Source organism: Buteo buteo, chromosome 5, assembly GCF_964188355.1.
Source record: "Buteo buteo chromosome 5, bButBut1.hap1.1, whole genome shotgun sequence".
In the NCBI taxonomy this organism is placed as follows: Eukaryota; Metazoa; Chordata; class Aves; order Accipitriformes; family Accipitridae; genus Buteo; species Buteo buteo.
Genome location: NC_134175.1, coordinates 30150354 through 30169098, shown reverse-complemented (window position 1 = coordinate 30169098; position 18745 = coordinate 30150354). Strand labels below are relative to the sequence as shown.

Below are 18745 nucleotides of genomic sequence, written 5' to 3'. Positions count from 1 at the left end.
CTGCCAGGAAGAGGTATGGTCACAGGTTCTTGTGATAAATTACTGATCCCATTTGGAGCAATACTTGAGACTACATAAAGCCCCTACACATCTGACTAAGATTCTAACAGACGTCCTACAGATACAGATTATAGGAAAGATGTACAAGAATACACTTAAGTAGTAATGAATGGCAATTCTGGAGCATCAAATGGAGGTGGTCTTTTTACAGAAAATATCATCTGCCAGATAAGATCTGAGTCAGCCACGTCAGCATCTTCTGCCCTGTTCTACAGTGCATGCTCCACACTTCTGGTGGTAACAGTGGTGGTAAAAAGCTAAAGGAAAGACAGCCACCGGCTCATTAGTTCTTTACTTAAAGGAACTAAGAACCATTTGACAGGTTACTGTTAGCTCCATTCACTCATTTCCCAACACCCAGAACAACTTGTTAGAGAACACATCAGAGCTTTCCTGAAGCCATTCGGAAGGCTTATCTTACTGATTCCAGCATCTCAAAATGTCTCAAACCAAAGCCTGGTATTTCTTGTCCAGACAAGCTGAAAGAAAAGCTCTGTGGAGTCCCTTCCCAGAGGAAAATTTGACTCTTCAAACCAGAAATCTTGCTCCTCACAAGTGTTTCAGTGATTATATCATTCTCCTTAGTCATATTGCCCCTTGGCCTGGTAAGTAGCAATGATTAAAACCTCTTGTTCTCTACAAGAATTGGTAGTAGACTGTAACTTGCAAGGATCAAACCATTAGTTCATTCAGGAATGAGCCCAAGAATACTTAAGATTATCGCAAGTATACGTACAGGCCTTGTATGTACTGAAAATAAGTATCCTGACTGTTGAAATTGATAACATGGGCTGCTCTCAAGCTCATGCTCCCTTGCAGAACCAGTTTTAAGGTGATCTTATTCAGTGATTACATCAGACTGCGAGAGATACAAACCATCCAAGGATCTAAAGGCTACCGTACCAAGAAACTATATGAGCAAGGAAGCCTGATGTGAAAATAAATATGTAAAATGCTACAGGTTGTACCAATAAGAAGCAAGAAGCACACCAAGCAACCATCATCCGGAACCCATGAAGAACTGATGTACAGATAAACTCAGTAAGACTTCTAAAGAATGCACAATTTTGTCTTTGTATTATGTGAGTTGCTAGAGTGACCACAAAAGCAAGCCATGAGGTAGCAACAATCCTAGGTATACCAAAGATCTTATACTTGGGTTCATGAACCTTCACCCTGGAGGTGAGCAGAGATCTTTAAAAAAATCACATGTGAACACACGTGGCAGCATTCTCAGGTAACACAAATACTATGGCTGTGAGCCCTTAGGCCAGATGGCCCTTGGACTGCAGGCTTTCCATCAGACTTTTTCCTACACATTTCTAGAGTTACCGTCTTCCAAAATTTCTACCTTCTGAAGCTTAACAACAAAACACCCTTTTAAAAAATGTGCCACCTAAACATTAAAGTAACCACTTGATGCACTGAGCACTAAAGTTCTGAGAAATAAAGCAATCTCATCTTCAGCAATGAGGCATCAAAACCCTTGGCACCAAAACACCTTCATCCACAGATGCACATCAGTGAAAGTGTTGTTCCATAAAACTTTTGAAAAGCAGTTTCATTAAGAAAGTAGCCCTTTTCCCTCTCTCTTAAAACAATGCACTAATATAGCTACAAATGGCTAGAGAGATGAGAAACAGAACCTAACTATTAGAAACAGAAGTAATTTATACTAACATGTTCTGGGAACTAAAACAGCTTTTGGAAACCAAGCCCATTCACCTGTCTAAAGAAAGTGGATTCAGAGTATGTTAAAATATTGACAACATTCATGGAACATTGCAAGTCTAAGCAGAACTGTCTTCTCTCTCAAGCTGCTGCTCTTCTGACTTCCCAATTTCACCCTCTTATTAAATAGAAAATTAAGCTGATGGTGAATTAACTCCCTTTTCTCTGTACCTGTCAATTCCTGTTGCTCTGAATCTCAAAAGATTTGCATTAAATTTTTTTTCCCTTAAACTGCAAATGCAGAAAATCTTCCCTTCGTGACTTTTTCCAGTTCTCTCTCTTCTAGGCTGAACTCTACCTGGTTTATCCTAAATTATCCTGGTCTGTCCTCTGGCCATTTGATACTCCAAGACTTTAGACTTCACAAATAAAAGCTTTTCAGTTTCATTATAGCATCATATACAACCATCACTCTTTAATCTCACAGTTCTCACTGGTCTTTCTTAGTCCACCTGAAAAACATCCCTTTTAGCCACAGTTCCCTATGAAGACTATCTGTATTGTGGCATATAGGTGTCAGAGGACTTAAATGCTACTTTATTTTCATATTCTATAGGATAGGGCCTATGTTTCCTTTGTGCCTGCTCAGCATAAGGTCAGAAAAGTTACCACTACACCAACATAGTATACAGCACATGCATGTCTGTGCACATACAGATGGGGGCTGAGAGAGAGGAGGTGGTGTATTACTATCTCCTTGCCCGTAAGGAAAGGAAACACCATTTCTACTTCCCACCATCCAGTGCAAAATAAAAAAACATCTCAGGCTATCAAGATGTATTATGAAATTACAACTTTTTAGTTAACAAGAATTACAGCAAACTCAAGTCAAAAGAAAAAAAAAATAGTGTTTTATTAACTACCACACTGTTATAATACACTTTAAACGTACAATAAGGTAGCCTTTAAATTTGAGGTGGTTTTAAGAATAACAAATGAACAGATTTCCAAATGTTTGTAAATAGGTGAACTGCAGTAATTATTGTTGTACATTTTTTGAAAATGGTATAGCACTTACAGACTGGCTATATAACTTCATTTTGTACATTTTTCTATAATTGAAAATATAAACAGTAATTAAAAAATAAAAAGAAAATTCAGCATAATAAAAAACATATATGTTTATCAGTTAAATGTACTGGATACATACAATTTTTAAGGGAAGAAGCAAAAAAGGAAAGATGGCTGATATTTAAATGCAGATTGACTAACCAAAAACTAAACAACAAACAAATAAAAACCTCATAAAACCCCTAGTTCACTATGACTATATCCATATGTTTGGGAGTACTGTCAATATGGAAGTGATTTTTCTGTTGTATTTGCATATGTTATATTTTACTGGTAATTTACATGATGGCTTTTAAGGCCCTGGCAGACAGATGGTTTTTTTGGAAAAAGATTTGATAAAAATCACTGCTGAGACGCAATACACCTTATTTTTGGTCCTCCAATGTTCAAAAGAAGGGATATACCTCACTAACATTTGCCTTACCACCCAAATGCCTCAACCTATACATATTTTTTTTTTTAAACATTTTAAGCTTTTTAAACATTGGTTATATTGCCCACCTTGGTTATTGAAAGAATATTAACAAGACATCATTTTGGCAAATTAAATCTTAAACATGGCTTTTCAATAGGATTTAAAAGGTGACTATCCCTAGAGTTCCATGTTAAAATGTAGTTTTCAAAATCTTACAAGAGTAATGCTTAAAATATTGTACATAGTTAACCTAATTAAAATAATTAGCTTCAAAATGACAAGTTGATGAGCTAAGTAAAGCCTATACTATGTAACATTTGCTTGGAAACTTGATTTGTCAGTTATGCATAATAAAAATTCCAGTCATCAAGAAAATTACAAAATTTCTTTTATCATAACATGATTTCTTTTCACCCATCAACTTCTTTTATCTTACAATAGATAAATACCAACATGTTCTCATTTTTTTACACTAAACCACACAGGATTGATGCATTTGGTTAGACTACCATTTCCATTGTTAAATTCTTTTTTTTTTTTAATATAACTTGGTAAAATTTCATCTCTTCTAGATTCCAAAAGTACCTACAAAACCCATGCAATTTTACCATTTTAATATACTATGGAATATCATACAAAGTAAGGCATTTCAGTGTCATGTATAACCAAGTTACTGTCAATCCAAAAATTTTTGCACATCAATAAAAAGATATCTAAGAACTTAGGAACAATATTCTTCTCACTACTGTATAAAAATAACCACAATTAATAGGTATCTTGTGTAATATTTACTCCATTGTCTCGTTTCCCGAAACTGTGACAAGCTGTAAAGGTATTTCAGTGTTGGTAAGAATATCCTGATTGCTGGTGCCAGATGTATTAACAGTTCCTATTCCTGAAACAGAACCTTGTTGAATATTTGCAAGGATAAGTGTTGTTCCTCCTGCAGTAATCAAAGTATCATCAGGCGTTGCTTCTACTGATGCCAGCACTGTACTGCTAGAGTGAATACCTTTTTTATTCTGATGTGTTTTAATGTGTTTGGCAAGGTGGTCACTTCTCATAAAGCGTTTTGAACATTCTGGACAGACAAATTTCTTCTCACCTGTCGCAGAAGAGAAGAAAAAAAAAATGTTTTCAAGAACATTAAAAATATCACACATACACCAAAACCTGGGATAACTTACTGCCTTTTAGAGTCAGAATTCTAACAACATCTATACTGAAGAAAAAAGTGTTCCAACTTGATAAACTTGTGTGTTAAATTTCTAGACATACAAATCCTTTAAAAGAATTGATTTATTTTTCTGTGTCTCCCTGAGTTTGGGGAGATCTTTCAGGCAAGCTAAAGAGTATTGCTATCTCATATCCTTAGGCTGCTAAGTTTCACTGCAATTATTACCAATAAATAACATTTAAGAGGAGAACAAAACCTGCCAAATGATGGACAGGGAAGACTATATAAGCTCCTGCAGAATCACACTTGAGACTGACAAACAAGATCATAGGGTAATTCAGGTCTGAAGGGACCTCTGGAGGTCTCTAGTCTGATCTCTCTCTAAGCAGGGTCAGCTATGAGGTCAGACCTGGTTGCTCAGGAATTTATCCAGTTTGGTCTTGAAAACCTTTAAAGATGGAGACTACAGAAACTCTCTGGGCATCCTGTTTCAGTGCTTGCCTGTCCTCACAATGAAAAAGTTTTTATTTATATCTAGTCTGAACCACTCCTGTTTCAACTTATGTCTGTTGTCTCTCATTCTCCCACCAATGCACCACCATGGAAAGTCTGTCTTTGTCTTCTTAATGGTGGCCTTGCAGGTACTAGAAGGTTGCTATTATGCTCCCCCCTGCCCTTACTGTTATCTTTGTGCAGCTGAATAAGGCCAGTTCCTACAGCCTCTCCTCATAAGGCAAATGCTCCAACTTCCTGATCATCTTGGTCACCCTTTAGTGAACTCAATCCTGTTGATGAATGTCTGTCTTAAATTGGGACCTGAAAACGAGATGCAATATTCTAGATGCAGTCTAACCAGTGCCGAGAAGGGGAGGATTATCACTTCCCTAGAACTAGTGTCTCTGCTTCTGTTCATACAGCCCCGGCCATCTCTGCTGCTGGCTCTTGCTCATGTTCTGATTGTCTATCAAGACTCCCAGGTACTTTTCAGTAGAGCTGCTTCCCAACTAAGTCAGTGCTCAGCCTGTGTTTCCGCAAGGGTTAATTTCAACCCAGGTGCAGTACTTTGTGTTTATCCTTGCTGAATTTCATAAGGTTCCTGTCAGTCCATTCCTTCAGCCTCAGTCCCTCTGAATAGCAGCCTTGCCCTCAAATGCATTGACCGGTCACCCCAGTCTGGTGTCATCCGCAAACCTAAGAAGAGTGCACTCTGTTGCCTCCTCCAGGCCAGCGATAATGATGTTAAAACACATCAAAGGATAGATCCCTGCAGTTCTCTACTTTTTATTGTTATGCAGGTACACGAGGAACCATTAACCAGACCCTCTAAGCTGGATCATTCAACTGGCTTCTGTTTTTTAAACCCATCTGGCTGTCCATCCAGACAGACCATAACATCCCAGCTTGGGTTCAAGCATCCAACACGTCTAACAAAAGCATGCCATTGGGTACAAAACATGAAATATTTTTCATAGACATTGCAAAGACAGTTTTCTAAGCAATGTAAATGCGGATAAGCACATAAATTATTTATCTGTTGTTACGGGGTTTTTCAAATAGTCTAATTTTAAAAGGTAAGCATCCTGCAGAATGTAATTATGGGTTCAGTTTGTAGGAAAATAGGTAATACAGACAATAGATTTGAAACAAACTGCTCCTTGAAGAGGTGAAAGATCTAGACTAATTTCTTTTCTTTGTGTTAGACAAAAGGAGAAATGTGAACCTGGAGTCCCTAACAGGTGGTCTAACCATGAAACCAGAAGATGTAGAATGATGCACCATCACATGCTCTTCCTTGATTTTGTGAATGACGTCTAATCTCTTGGACATCTAGCCCTCTATTTTTATTTCTCTTTTTTAAAATGAGAGAAAATTATTGAGGTTTTAAGCTGGAACAACAGTTTTAATCTGTTTCAAAAAAAATGAAATGCACTGCTGAACCTGAATCAAAGGATTCTGATTAAGCTATATTAAATATTAGCTTAAATGTCAGTTCTGAATCAAAAAAGGTAGCTGTTTTTCCTCCTCAAACCTACCAAAGAAACTAAAGTGTATACATAGCTCTAAATGTTAACTGATTTTAGAAAGGTCATGCTACATTAAAATCCGTCCAATACAAAGATCTGTTCTCCTCTTAAAAGTTTTTTATCCAAGCCCTCTCCATGACACGTCTTTAGTTAAATGCACCAGAATCAAAGACTGAAAACCTGTGTGCGTTCTTCGGTGTCGCTGAAGCTCATCGCTGCGAGTGAACCTTTTGCCACAGAACATCCAAGTACAAACAAATGGACGCTCTCCAGAATGCCAGCGGAGATGAGCTCTCAAATGTGAAGTTTTTCCATATACTTTGCCACACCCTGGTATGTGACAAATGTGTTGCTTCTTTTTTCCCAAGTTGGAGCCTCTGTTAAAAAAAAAAAAAAAAAAAAAAAAAAAAAAAAAAAAGTTATTCATTCTAATACATTCCTCCTAAATACCGGTCATACATATAAGAGGGGCTATATATGCCAATAGATCTGCAAACAAAACTGAGCAGCTTCCCATTTTGTTTAAAATACAACCAGAGTCCAGTACACTCCATAAGAAGCTGGAACTAAACTCTGTAATACTATCCTCATTCTGCAACTAACTATAAATTCAACAGCAAGTGAAATTTAAATGATAGAAGTGTAATCTTTAGCAAGCATACATGTATACAAAGTTGGAAATACAGTCATTACAGCAGCTTGTACTACTTTGATGCTGAAGTGCCCATATTTTAAATTTCTCCTAGTTTCAGTTTTTACCATACCAAAGACAGTTTTGGCAAAGAAAAACACAAATGACTGCAATTGCCAAAATGGAAACGAGATTTTGGCAACTGGGAAGAGAACAGATGGGACTTTTGGCATCTTGGGGAAACCTAAGAAGCGGTTGAGGTTGGAAGACAAGCTTACTAACCTGAATATTTCTACTAAAAGGAGTGGCAGTGAAACAGCTGATCTTGGTGACATTTAAATTAATTCCTTGGCATTTCAGAAAAAAAAATCCATCAAAATGAACAAATAATTCACGGATAGTATAATCCATACTACTGAGCTTGATGCCTATTTTACGATGCTGCCTCACTGAAATGGTAGGTGATTGATTCAGGGAAAGCACCTTACAGAAAAGCCTAACTTTAAAAAAAAAAATTTATTTTTTTAAATAAAACCACCAGAGAGACGTAAAAGCGTCTGAAGACCCAGAGAAAGAGATCAGTCTGGCCAGTGCAGGGCATCATGATTGATTTTAGCCAATTTAAGTGTTTGCTGCTGCCGAAACGGGCACTCCAGGGAATAGATCTGGCTGACAATGCAGCTATATGAATGGTAAATGCTGGTATGAGGGAGGAGATTGGAAAATGCAGCCAAGGATCAGGCCACCTTATTCATCAGCAATGTTAACTTAGAACAGCTTAAGTGGGTTCTGAAATCACAGTCTTGGGCACTCCATTCTCCATGACTGATTATACAATTTTCAGTTGCCGCCTCAAGGTAATTTTTTTCCTTAAATTGGGTGCTCAACTTCTGCTTAACCATCCAGTGGCTGAAGGATTTGCCAAGCAACTATTAGACCTAGATTCTCATCCCTACATTCAGAACAATTCTGGTTTACATCTAACGAGGGTTCAGGGTAAAATGCATATACACTTTAACAAGCTAGCACTTGGAGCAAGCATTTCTGAACAGGCACAGAAATTAACTCACTCTAAAAACTCACAGCATCTAAAGGGAATTCCAACCTAAGGATATATGAAACTAAAACATTTCAGACAGTCCAGAAAAGTAAGGAGATAAAATCTAGTTAAGTCCTAGAAAATGTTTCTAAGAAGTCTCAATACAGAGCAATCTTCATAGTGCTTCATTAGTCATTTTGTCTCAGAAAAAAAAATCTATCACTTTTACATACTAATTATTTGTCATGACAATGTAGGTTTTGACTTCAGAACAAATTCAATGGCAGTAGAAGTAGAGAGTCTGGAAGGCTTTTGACACTGCTGTGGTAGCAGTAGACTCATTATGAGCCTATGGATATGGTGACAGAAGACATTCTGCTTATCTATCTAATTTTTTTTCGTTTTATTGCCACCCGTCAATCCTTAGCCTCACAGAAATTCCACCTGTCTGTTTCATCCAGCTTGTTTGTAAGTTTCATGCAAAAAATTCTCTGACATCTGACCTGACATCTTAAGCTCTTCCATCATTATTACGCTTGGCAAGAATACTTTTGACTTAATTTTCCTTTTTCAAATATCCCAAAAGCAGATCACTTCAGGCCACGACAAACACTGCCTTTTTTACATCTCCTACCTTAGCTGAAACATCTATTTTTGGTAAGCTTTGCTGCATCTAAACTGTCAGGTTCACACTCTTCCATGGCCTTCTGTCAAGCCAAGATTAAAAAGCAAAATTAACTGTAATGTCAGGCATTTAACTTTGTACCATGCTACCTATAGAAAAGCTTCACAAGTTTTGAACATTCAGCCAATCTCAAAGGCATTTAGCAAAATGTCTTTAGATTGCCCCCTTTCTTTTCTGGTTTCTCAGCCTCTGCAGATGGCTAGGCCACCACACAAAACTCACTGTACCTGTAACAGTTCCAATAGCATTCATCTATCAGCTCAAAACACCCAGCTCCCCGAATTCCAAGGAAGAAATTTTTGTATTCCTCCTTTTGCCTTACTGCAACCAGTTCCACAGGCTCTATGTTCACCTTCATCTAATGATTCAGTTCTAGACAGCTCTACTTCAGGTCCTCTTGTTTGGTGGCTCAAGGCATCCAGCAATTGCAGTGCAAGGCAAAGGAACACCCATGGCTCTTTCTCCATTATATAGTTTTAGTAACTGAAAGAATTCTCCACTGGATCCCACCATCCTGTGTCTTTATTTGCCTGTCCAAATCCATGTAACCCTAAAAAGTGCTCAGCCTGCACTTATTATAACAAAATGTATTTCTGCATTTAAGAATGTATATAGAATATTTTTTTTGTATTTGGTATTTCATCCTCACACCTCCTCGAAATATACTATAGTCTTCCCCTTTACAATAATCAGTACAAATATTTTGTAACTATGCATGATACAATACATAAATGTGACACAAATGACATGAAATCACATCAAAATTCCCTTAGAATAATTTTCAGATTCCTAAGTCAATCATTTGAAATTGCTTAATTGCACCTTTGGTCTAGACTGAAGGAAACCAAGGTTCAACTCATGGTCAGCTTACTGTGCATAGGCAATGTAGCATACATAATTCTAAGCACCTCACCTAACTGGTGACAGAGTTCCTTAGTGGACTCCGAAGTTCAAAGTGAGGAGGAAGTTAGGGATTCACAGAACAAAATCTGCAAGAGTACTGTGAACGACTAACTACGTGTATTTATTCTACACAGCTTCATATAGGCACCTATCTGCATGTTTGCTTCATGTGTGTTCTAAACTGACTGGATATGAGCCGAATTCTATCTGGACGCTTTGCAGCTGTGACAGTCTGGCAGTATGCCCTAACACGTCATGCTAAGAAGCCTTTCGTGCTGCACTGGCCAATAACCATCATCACTGAGTAAAAGGATACGACCCAGGCCTACTCCTCGACTGGAGCCTTCAAATCAATTACTATTTAAGTATTTTCATAGTACACTTTAGCTTTATAAAGACTGGAAACCACATTTCTCAGTAACCATGCAGAATGCAACGGTTTCAGCAGGAGACACCTTTATCCAATGAGTAACTGGACTTTCAGTCCAGCAGTGCTTCCAGGAGGAACATCAAGTATTTCAAGGGTAAAATTAGTTATTTTCAGAACGTGTATTTTAGAGTTACGTACCTGAAATGGTACTTAGAAGCACTGTTCCTCTATAGATCCAGACAGTAGTAGTTACATCTCAGTGTAATTCCAGATGTAATTGAGAGGAGGGTGAAATCTCCACATGTAACTGAGAGGAGGGTGAACTTTCCACCTAACTTCAGACACCCTAACTAGAAGCCTAATACAGCCTGTTTGGGATCAGAGTTATCTTTTGAGGTACGTCTCTCTCTCCGCCCCCCCTCCATTTTGCTTATCTCCCATTTACTATATAAGATTGAGGCTATAAGGTTTTAATTTACATATCTAACACATCATCCTGTTCCTTTCCTACCTTCCCCCTGCCAAGTAAGGTAAAGATAATAGTGGCTTCTTACTTCACAGGACTGGTATGAATAGAAATCCTTTCAAGACTGCAAAGACTAATTCTGTATCGAGCGTAAAAAAAAAGCCAACAAAAGCCAACAACAAAAAGCAGAAAGAACCCCTCAACTCCCCTTTGCATCCAGAGAACAGAGAAGACAAGAAATGCCAAAACTAAGGCTACACAAAAGATGAAATTATGATGAAGTCTGCATATATGAAGCCATGTACCACCTTCTCCTACCCCATTCAGTTCATAGGAAGGATAGTATTCGTTGAGTGAAATGCTATTCAGCTTTTTCATACTGATTTAATGTGCTTTTCTTGTATTACTAGTTACATATTATTTAAGTATTATCTTAAATACAGAATTATTCATTTCCCCAGGCTTTTCTTTTCCTCATCATGGGTACTCACAACACTCACAGTGTCTAAGCAGTTCACAAACATTAATGCATTTATCCCCTTGCAACACTCCTGTATAGTGAACTTGAACTACTACAAACATTTCATACATCCAAATATAAGGTAGAAAGAGATTAAGGCCAAAATTGTGAAACACCAACCAGCTTGAGGTGTCAAGTTCAATATAGCAGAAGCATATTTTCTCAGAGTACTGTAAATGTTCACAATTCAACTCAATCAACTTCTTTACAGGAATGAACTCAGTACTTCTGCAGTGGAAAAGGTGGGGCGGATAGACAAATACCTCCAAAACTTCAGAGCCCTGTTGCTGCAGTCCCGTATCTCATTCCCTAAATGCCTTCCAATTTCTGCAATAAGTGAAGCAGGTGCCAATCATTACACAGCCCTGATTCACTTGCTGTACATCCATCCTATATGCTGAAAGGCATTGGGGTCATATGAAAAAAACAGTATGCAGTCATGTAATTAGAAACAAAATTATAATGCATAAGCACAAGGGATTAAATTAAAGTTGCCCAGGATATCTTAACTTTGGCATTTGCCAACTTCCAAGTTTTCAGTTTTGCAACCTTAACATCATTTTAAGAATTGTGGATGCTATCTGAAGAAATTTATAAAACCAAATGTCCTATTATCTGAAATTCTATGAGTCATCAGTGGAGTTGAAAGACAAATCAAAACTCAGAATTACAGCACTAGAGATAAATAAGTAACTGTAGCAGCTATGGGACATGATCAACATGTATCAGAGGGAAAAGGAAAATATTCCTCCAAGTGGGCTTACTCCTTTTTGCTAGACTCTGAAGGAATTCTACACTACAGTGGGAAAGTTGCTCTAGCAACTGTAGGCACTTTCACTCTTTTTCTGTTTCCCCACCATTGTCTCCTTCATTATCCTGTTTCTATTCCAGTTCTAATTCTTCTCACATCCTGACTTCCTGTCCTAGTTTTCCCACTTACTTTGTACATTTGATGTGTCCAGTCCTTCCTTTACAGTGGATTTCAGATCCTTACCTATCTAAACTCTGTCCTAGCACTTATCTCAACTCCTTCCCAAATTCCTGTATCCGAGTTTCAGTCAGACTACGCTTTTCTTCAGGCTTCATCAAAACCATCTCTCAAAAACATTCTCTCTTGGGCTTCAACTTTAAAATTTGGTGTTATAGCAACTCCACTTAGAAGGAAGAGGATTTTAAAGTAAAGATGTCTCTAAATTAAAGCCACTGTAGTTTGGAACAGAGCATGAGGGAAGATGGAACATGTGAAATCTCTGTGTTTCCTAAGAGTACAGCCAGTGCAAATCAACATTTTCAAAGTTTTCTCCCAGCCTGAAGCAAATCTCAACCCAGGGTGTACTTTGGGCAGATCTTCATGGCAGACCCAAGGTTCACCAAGTACTTAGAAATGTCTGTGCCAGGTTTTGGTGAACTACACATAGGAATTTAACAAGAGGAAGCTGATGGACAAAGATGCTGTATAACCTTAGCTGCAGATATTATCACTAGCTTCATTTGTGATGTAAATGTATGAAAGTGTATTTGTCTTAAACACTTAATATTTACTCAGCGTGGCTGCCTAAGATATTATCTCTCTGTGCTTGCAAAGAAGGTATGTAGAATATATAGCAAAAAACCCGCAAGAGACTTGACAACAGACATATTCAGTCAGTACTATTAGAACTCTTAGAGCCATAGGACACTGACAGGTTCTTTAAAGAGAACTCAGTAATTTACACTGTAGTTCTCACATAAATAGAGATTTCCACTTTAGAGAAGAAACTATTATCAAAATGGACAAATTTTAGTGTACTGGAAAGAAGCCCCTGCACAATTGTATCAAGCACAAATACACCTAAATATTTTCACTTGTAAAAGGCAGCCTATTATCCCTACTTCCTCTCTTATATCCATAATCGAGATGTTTAAAATGAAGCGTTTTGGAATAGAATAAAATCTTTATAGTAACAAAAAGCTGAAGAATACTTCCATGAGATGTAGAATAATAAAACATGGCTTCCTATGCAGCCCCGAAGTTTTACTTAGTACCTCTTTGTTAGCCAAATCTCCACTAACTTTGACTGAAAACAATCAGCCAATTCAAAATTTGGTATTTAGAGTTATTATACAAACCTTGTTTTTCTTAGGAAACCAGTGAATAAGCAAACCAGGATAACTGTATTTCTGTAACACTCTAAAGCAATCAAACTGTGGAAAAATGCTCAATCAGTAAGGAAATGCAGGAATGCAGAATTTAATCAAGTCCTTGACATATGATAGAAGCCAATCATGGATGTGCATATTCCAAAATATTTCATTTTCATATTATTTAGGGCAATGGTCTACCCCCCTCACTTGTACTAGGTGGCATCTAACTCCAGATTTTTCCTGTTAATCTCAATGCAGTAACTCAGAGAGGATGGAATAATCTGCTTGTCCATCTGCAAACCCAGAAATAAAGGTGGCAGTCCTTTGTTGCATAAGCTCTTTTGCATAAGCCTCTAGTTTTCTCTCACTGCTGACTACTGCTGTTAACTAAGGCTCCTTTTTTCCTCACACATTATTTGTTTTCATCATTACATCCATTACATGATACTAAACTTTACATACCTTCCACCACCTTCTTTGCAGTTGGGACATGTGCAAGCTACTCGTCTCAGTCTTTTTCCCTCTTGATGTGGTTGGTCCCCTTCCTCATCTACCACCTGCACTCTCAAATGTGTTAGATCATTGGTATTCAATGTAGAATCACCACTGAGCTGCCACTCTTCTGGATCAGGCTCCTCTTCTTTAATCCTAATATCTGAGGAAAAGAACAAACACAGATCCATAAGTAGCCCATTAAATAGAGAGAAGGAAACCATAATGATCAAATCTTTTTACTGTTGAGAGCACTATGTCAGTCAAAAGTCAACATCCTTCAGTGCATACTGACATTGCTTCTGTGCCCTTGTAACCTGTAATGTATTTTAAAAGTTTATCTTACTATACATTTCAAAGTTAAAGACAAGCTATAACGAAGTATTAAAGTTTAAGTTTGAACTGTTCTTGGTAGGGATTGCTGTCACCAGGAGGATATTGCTTGCTTGAAACTTGGGGGGAAACGGAGGAACCAGAGGTTGAACAGAGGCTGAAAAAAAAACGTAAACGCATGTTTCAAATGATCCTGAATAGCCATTTATGTTTCCACAGGATTTCTCAATTAATGTGACATGTAGTAGAAACAGCTTTTCTGGATGATTTTCAGAAGTTTTCAGTAGGCACAGTGATATATGAAGTAATATGAGAAATCAACTAAATAAAAGGTTTTGACCTAAGAACGACCAAGATATCCAAGGAAAACAAAAAAAATATTCATGGCTTTGTTCCATTTTCCCCTTCTCATCTCAAATTTATGCTTTTTCCACTACACATAGAGAAGAAAACATTTAGGGAACAATGTAGAACAAACTGCAGTTATCATGTAGATTGTATCCTTAACAAACCCCACTCAAACACTGAAACCTTAACTGAGGACTGTGGCCACTCTAAATTCTTTCTGGGAGTCAGTGCATCAGCCATCATCTGTAAAATGAAGACAAAGCTGCACAGATTGCATGATAAAATGTAACAAAAACTGTGCTCGGTCAGATCATAAACAGCATCCTACCTCAGTAGAGATCAGGAAAAGACATTAATGATAAAACATATAAAGAGTAAGTTACCTGGTCTACCTTTCAAATCATGTCCAGCATTCATCTGTTTAGAGACAAAGGATGTAGCTACACACAAAAATTTGCTTGGTGCTAATAAAGTTTCCGTCCGGTCTTTCCCAACACAACAGTTTACCTTCCTTTTACTTGCACATGTATAACCATTTGCAGGACTGTGCTGTAAACCACATCACTGATGTAACTAAAGTTAAAATAATTCTCTAGGAAACCACCACATTGGCAAGAGCATTCCAGGTCAGAAACAAGGAAGTCTAGAATATTTATCTGGTTTGGCTGCAAAAGTCAATGCTAGAAATGAAGTCTGCATGAATATGACAGCCTCTGAGCTATGGGAATCCAGGAGCCAGCACACTCACTTTTGCTGGCTCTTTATGCATGTGGTAACATTCAGCAGTACTACTGTGGTAAGCTTGTCCCAAGTCACCTGCACACTGAGCTTCACTGTTACCATAAGAAGTTCAGAATTTCAGACAGCCAACATAACAAGTATCTTTCACACAAAAACCTAGAAAACCTCTGTGGTGACTTCTAGTCTTCTATATTAGCCATCAAACTAACTTTCCTGCCAAATTAAGTAATTTTCTGAGATTCACCTATGAAATAGTTTTATTATCTATAATAATTTGTATATACTTTTTATATATAAAATTCATTTTACATTAGCAAAGATTAAAACACTACACAGCACACAAAGAGTTTATAGAATTGATCTTTCAAATTGGATACTATTAAGTATACTAATACATTCACTTACAGCAATTTTAGAATAAGGCAAAAGCCTAATTTACTCTTATGCAATGGGCACATAACAGGAATCTGAATACAGCAAAGTGGCAAGGCTGCCAGCACAGGCCAGTTCAAGCCTCCAAGCAGTCCTTTAGGACCGGATATGTTATGCATCGTACTCAAAATTCTTTTACCAATCAAATGTTCCACAAAACATACATTGTATAAATTCTGGTTTTATTTAAAATAAGAATTAAAGTAATGTTAATAAAACAAAACACTGTATTAAGAAGATAATTTCATTATGAACTTACTAACGTTAGACACTGGCATATAGTGAGTTTGTAAAGTCAGCAGCTGAATCCAATTAGCACTGCATACACATACTTCAAAAGAGATATCAACATGTCCTAGCAAAGATCAATGGATCAAATTAGGGTATGGATCTGTGCACCCAAGACCCAACTCCACTACTGAAGTCAAACATTCCATATAACATATGATTTCTCCTGTTACACTGACACACCAAGTTCACACTCTAATAACAGCAATACACCTAACAATAGAAACATGTCCCAGATGTCTCTTACTGCATATCAGTATCCAGGACTTTATACCTTCAACTCATTCAATGTTTGTTCCACTTTGCAAACCTTCATTATGAGTTCCTTCCACTTTTTGTCATCAGCATCTCTCTATTCGCAGTCCCTCCCAATCACCACCACTATCGCAGCAGCACAAAGTCTCATAATAGTTTTATAATGGTGGAGACATAAATGAAAAAATTATTTGGACAAAAAAAGAGGGACAGACAAAACACTCCTAAGAGTTGAGGATACTGGAATAAATAACAATTTGCATAGACATACAACAGTTTATGGTATTATTTTTAAAAATGCAAAACTGAAATGAAGTCAAAGTAGTACTGTGTATGTAATTTTGTGCTCTTCCTGGTTATCTTGGTAAGGCAAAAAGTGTAGCTATTGCTTTAGGTATTCCTCAGAAGGACCATCTTCTACTCCAGGCACACAGAAAAGTACAATATGAACTGCCAATTTACAGACAGGACTTTTTAATACCTAATTATGTAGATTATACTTTAAACAAAACAAAAATAAATAAATACCAAAATATGAAGTGTTTATCTAGCCTCTCCAGGATGCAGTATATCAGGGAGTGGACTGTATCAAATCCCGTAGCGAACCTGATTGCCTTAACAATGTCCTTAGAACCAATGAGTCTGTTGCCCTCCAAGTAAGTTTTACATTATTGCATGAGGGAAAATTCCATCACTATATTTGGGGGGAGGAGGGGATGTCACTGTAATTTAAACAGTAAGAAAATTAAGGAGTAGAAGGGGCAAACCATGGAGAAGAGCAAAAGATAAGAGTCTTCTCCAGTGCAATAGAACTGGAGATTATGCAAATTCATATAGATAGCAACGATTCCACATTTCTCCCTTGGTGTTCCTCTAGACATGCTCTGTTCTAATTCAGCCTCAACTGACAGAATACTAGGTTTTACGCACTCTGCAAAAAATTGGGCCTAAAAAAATTTGCATAATCCCTGAAGTCATGAGAAGCCAATGCAAACACTGGTAAATTTGAGGCAACTTTTGTTTTCTACCAATAAAACACAGGCTAAATGAAGGTTACATTTTCTTTACTACTATTTATTTTCATGCTTTCAAATTTCTGTATACCCTTACTTCTTAAGTTCAACACCTAGTACTAGGTAAGTATGAAAGAGAAATTCAGACAGATACTGTTTCAAACTGCCTACTGATTCTGAAAACCATATATTCTCTTCAAGTTCTTCTTGGTATCTAGTGAGCTAGATTTGTTTTAGGCTTTGCTTTCCTCTAGAGCATGGAAATTGGGATCTTGGTGTACAATTTTCTTCCAAAGGTAGTATTTCATAGTCACAGAAAGCCCAGAGCTGACTACAATATGCAGCAAGTTCAAGTGTATTTGGCAAATAAAAACAATAACCAAGAGATTTGTTTAAAGCGCTTCAGAGAAGAATAACTAAACTGACAGGATGAAACTATGCAGATGTAAATACAGCTTAAACTATTCTTGAGTACATTTCAACTATAATCTAGTGTGGAGAGAATTACTGCAGCCCACTGATACAGCCAGCCAGGTCATTTACCTACTTCACCATGTATCAGATGAATGCAACAGTTAAGCTTCATGTTCTATCTTGGTCTGTTTCATCTAGGACTTGAAGAAAATGCCATTTTCTTCATCTATGACAGACCAACAGCCACAGAAACAGGGATAAACTAGGAAGGGAGGAGGATGCAGTGCAAAAACGCTTCATTTGAGAACTATGCCACCCCTTTAATTTTTTTGATGTATCTGCCTCTGCACAATGTCACATAAAGGCACTCTCAACATTACCTGTAACTGTCTCCAAACTGCGGGCTTCCAGTTCAGCTGCTTTTCCTAGATGCTGAAAGCCACCCTGCCATTTCACTCAGCTAAACTTTACAAGTTCCTGATCTGAAAAGCAGAAATATGGCCTTTCAACTGAAAACAGATTTGCAGCAGCACTGCACATACCTTCACACAGATTTCCTCACAGCATCACAAATTGACTGTCTGCACTTTCAACATCTTGTAATCAGTCATGCCTATTCATTTATTTTTCCAAATAGATGCTTCCCCTCCCACCCCTCCCAAGAAAACAGATGTAAATTCCCATCTTTTTCTTGTTAATTTTGTTTTCAGTTTTCTCTACAGTGCAACCCACATTCCCTCAGTATCTTGACTCATCTTGCCTTAATCTCTGGATGTGAGGAAGCTTTAATAAAGATGTTCAACTTTCTTAGACACTCTCTTTATTCATTCCCATCTCAACTAAGCTTCCTAAACAAAACTATCTAAATTAAACTCTCCCTACTAATTGGCCAGCTGTGCAAGTCTTTCAGACAGGAGCTCAACAAGGTTAATGATTTCTACTCTGATTTGCTCCCCAAAACTTAAATGTGAATTTAGGCATTTTTATTATGTAATAAATTACAAGGCAACAGAAGATACACTACAGAATGTCATCTTGAAATACCTGTGAACCTCAGCTCAGAAGAAAAGACTATCATCTAGTTTCAGTAGCTCTAAATCAGATTTTAAGTTACTGAGGAAAACCATTGTTGTGTCCAAGCCTAAGAGCAGGACCTCACAGTACTAAGTATTTAAGCGGTACCAGCAAAATGATTAAAAATGGAGCTGTAGAT

General features: G+C 37.4%; 1 protein-coding gene across 2 annotated transcripts in view; it reads right to left on the bottom strand.

Annotated features, from left to right (window-relative positions):
* Positions 1–2622: 2622 nt before the first annotated feature.
* The window catches only part of SP3 (Sp3 transcription factor), a 36230-nt gene continuing 20107 nt past the window's right edge, over positions 2623–18745 (bottom strand). For both annotated transcript variants that reach the window (XM_075028427.1, XM_075028428.1), the window contains 3 exons: positions 13679–13871; positions 6659–6855; positions 2623–4382 (listed from right to left, as the gene is read on the bottom strand). In XM_075028427.1, coding sequence (XP_074884528.1) covers positions 4066–4382; positions 6659–6855; positions 13679–13871 — 707 coding nt within the window. In that variant the 3' untranslated portion in view covers positions 2623–4065. The remainder of the gene's footprint in view (positions 4383–6658; positions 6856–13678; positions 13872–18745) is intronic.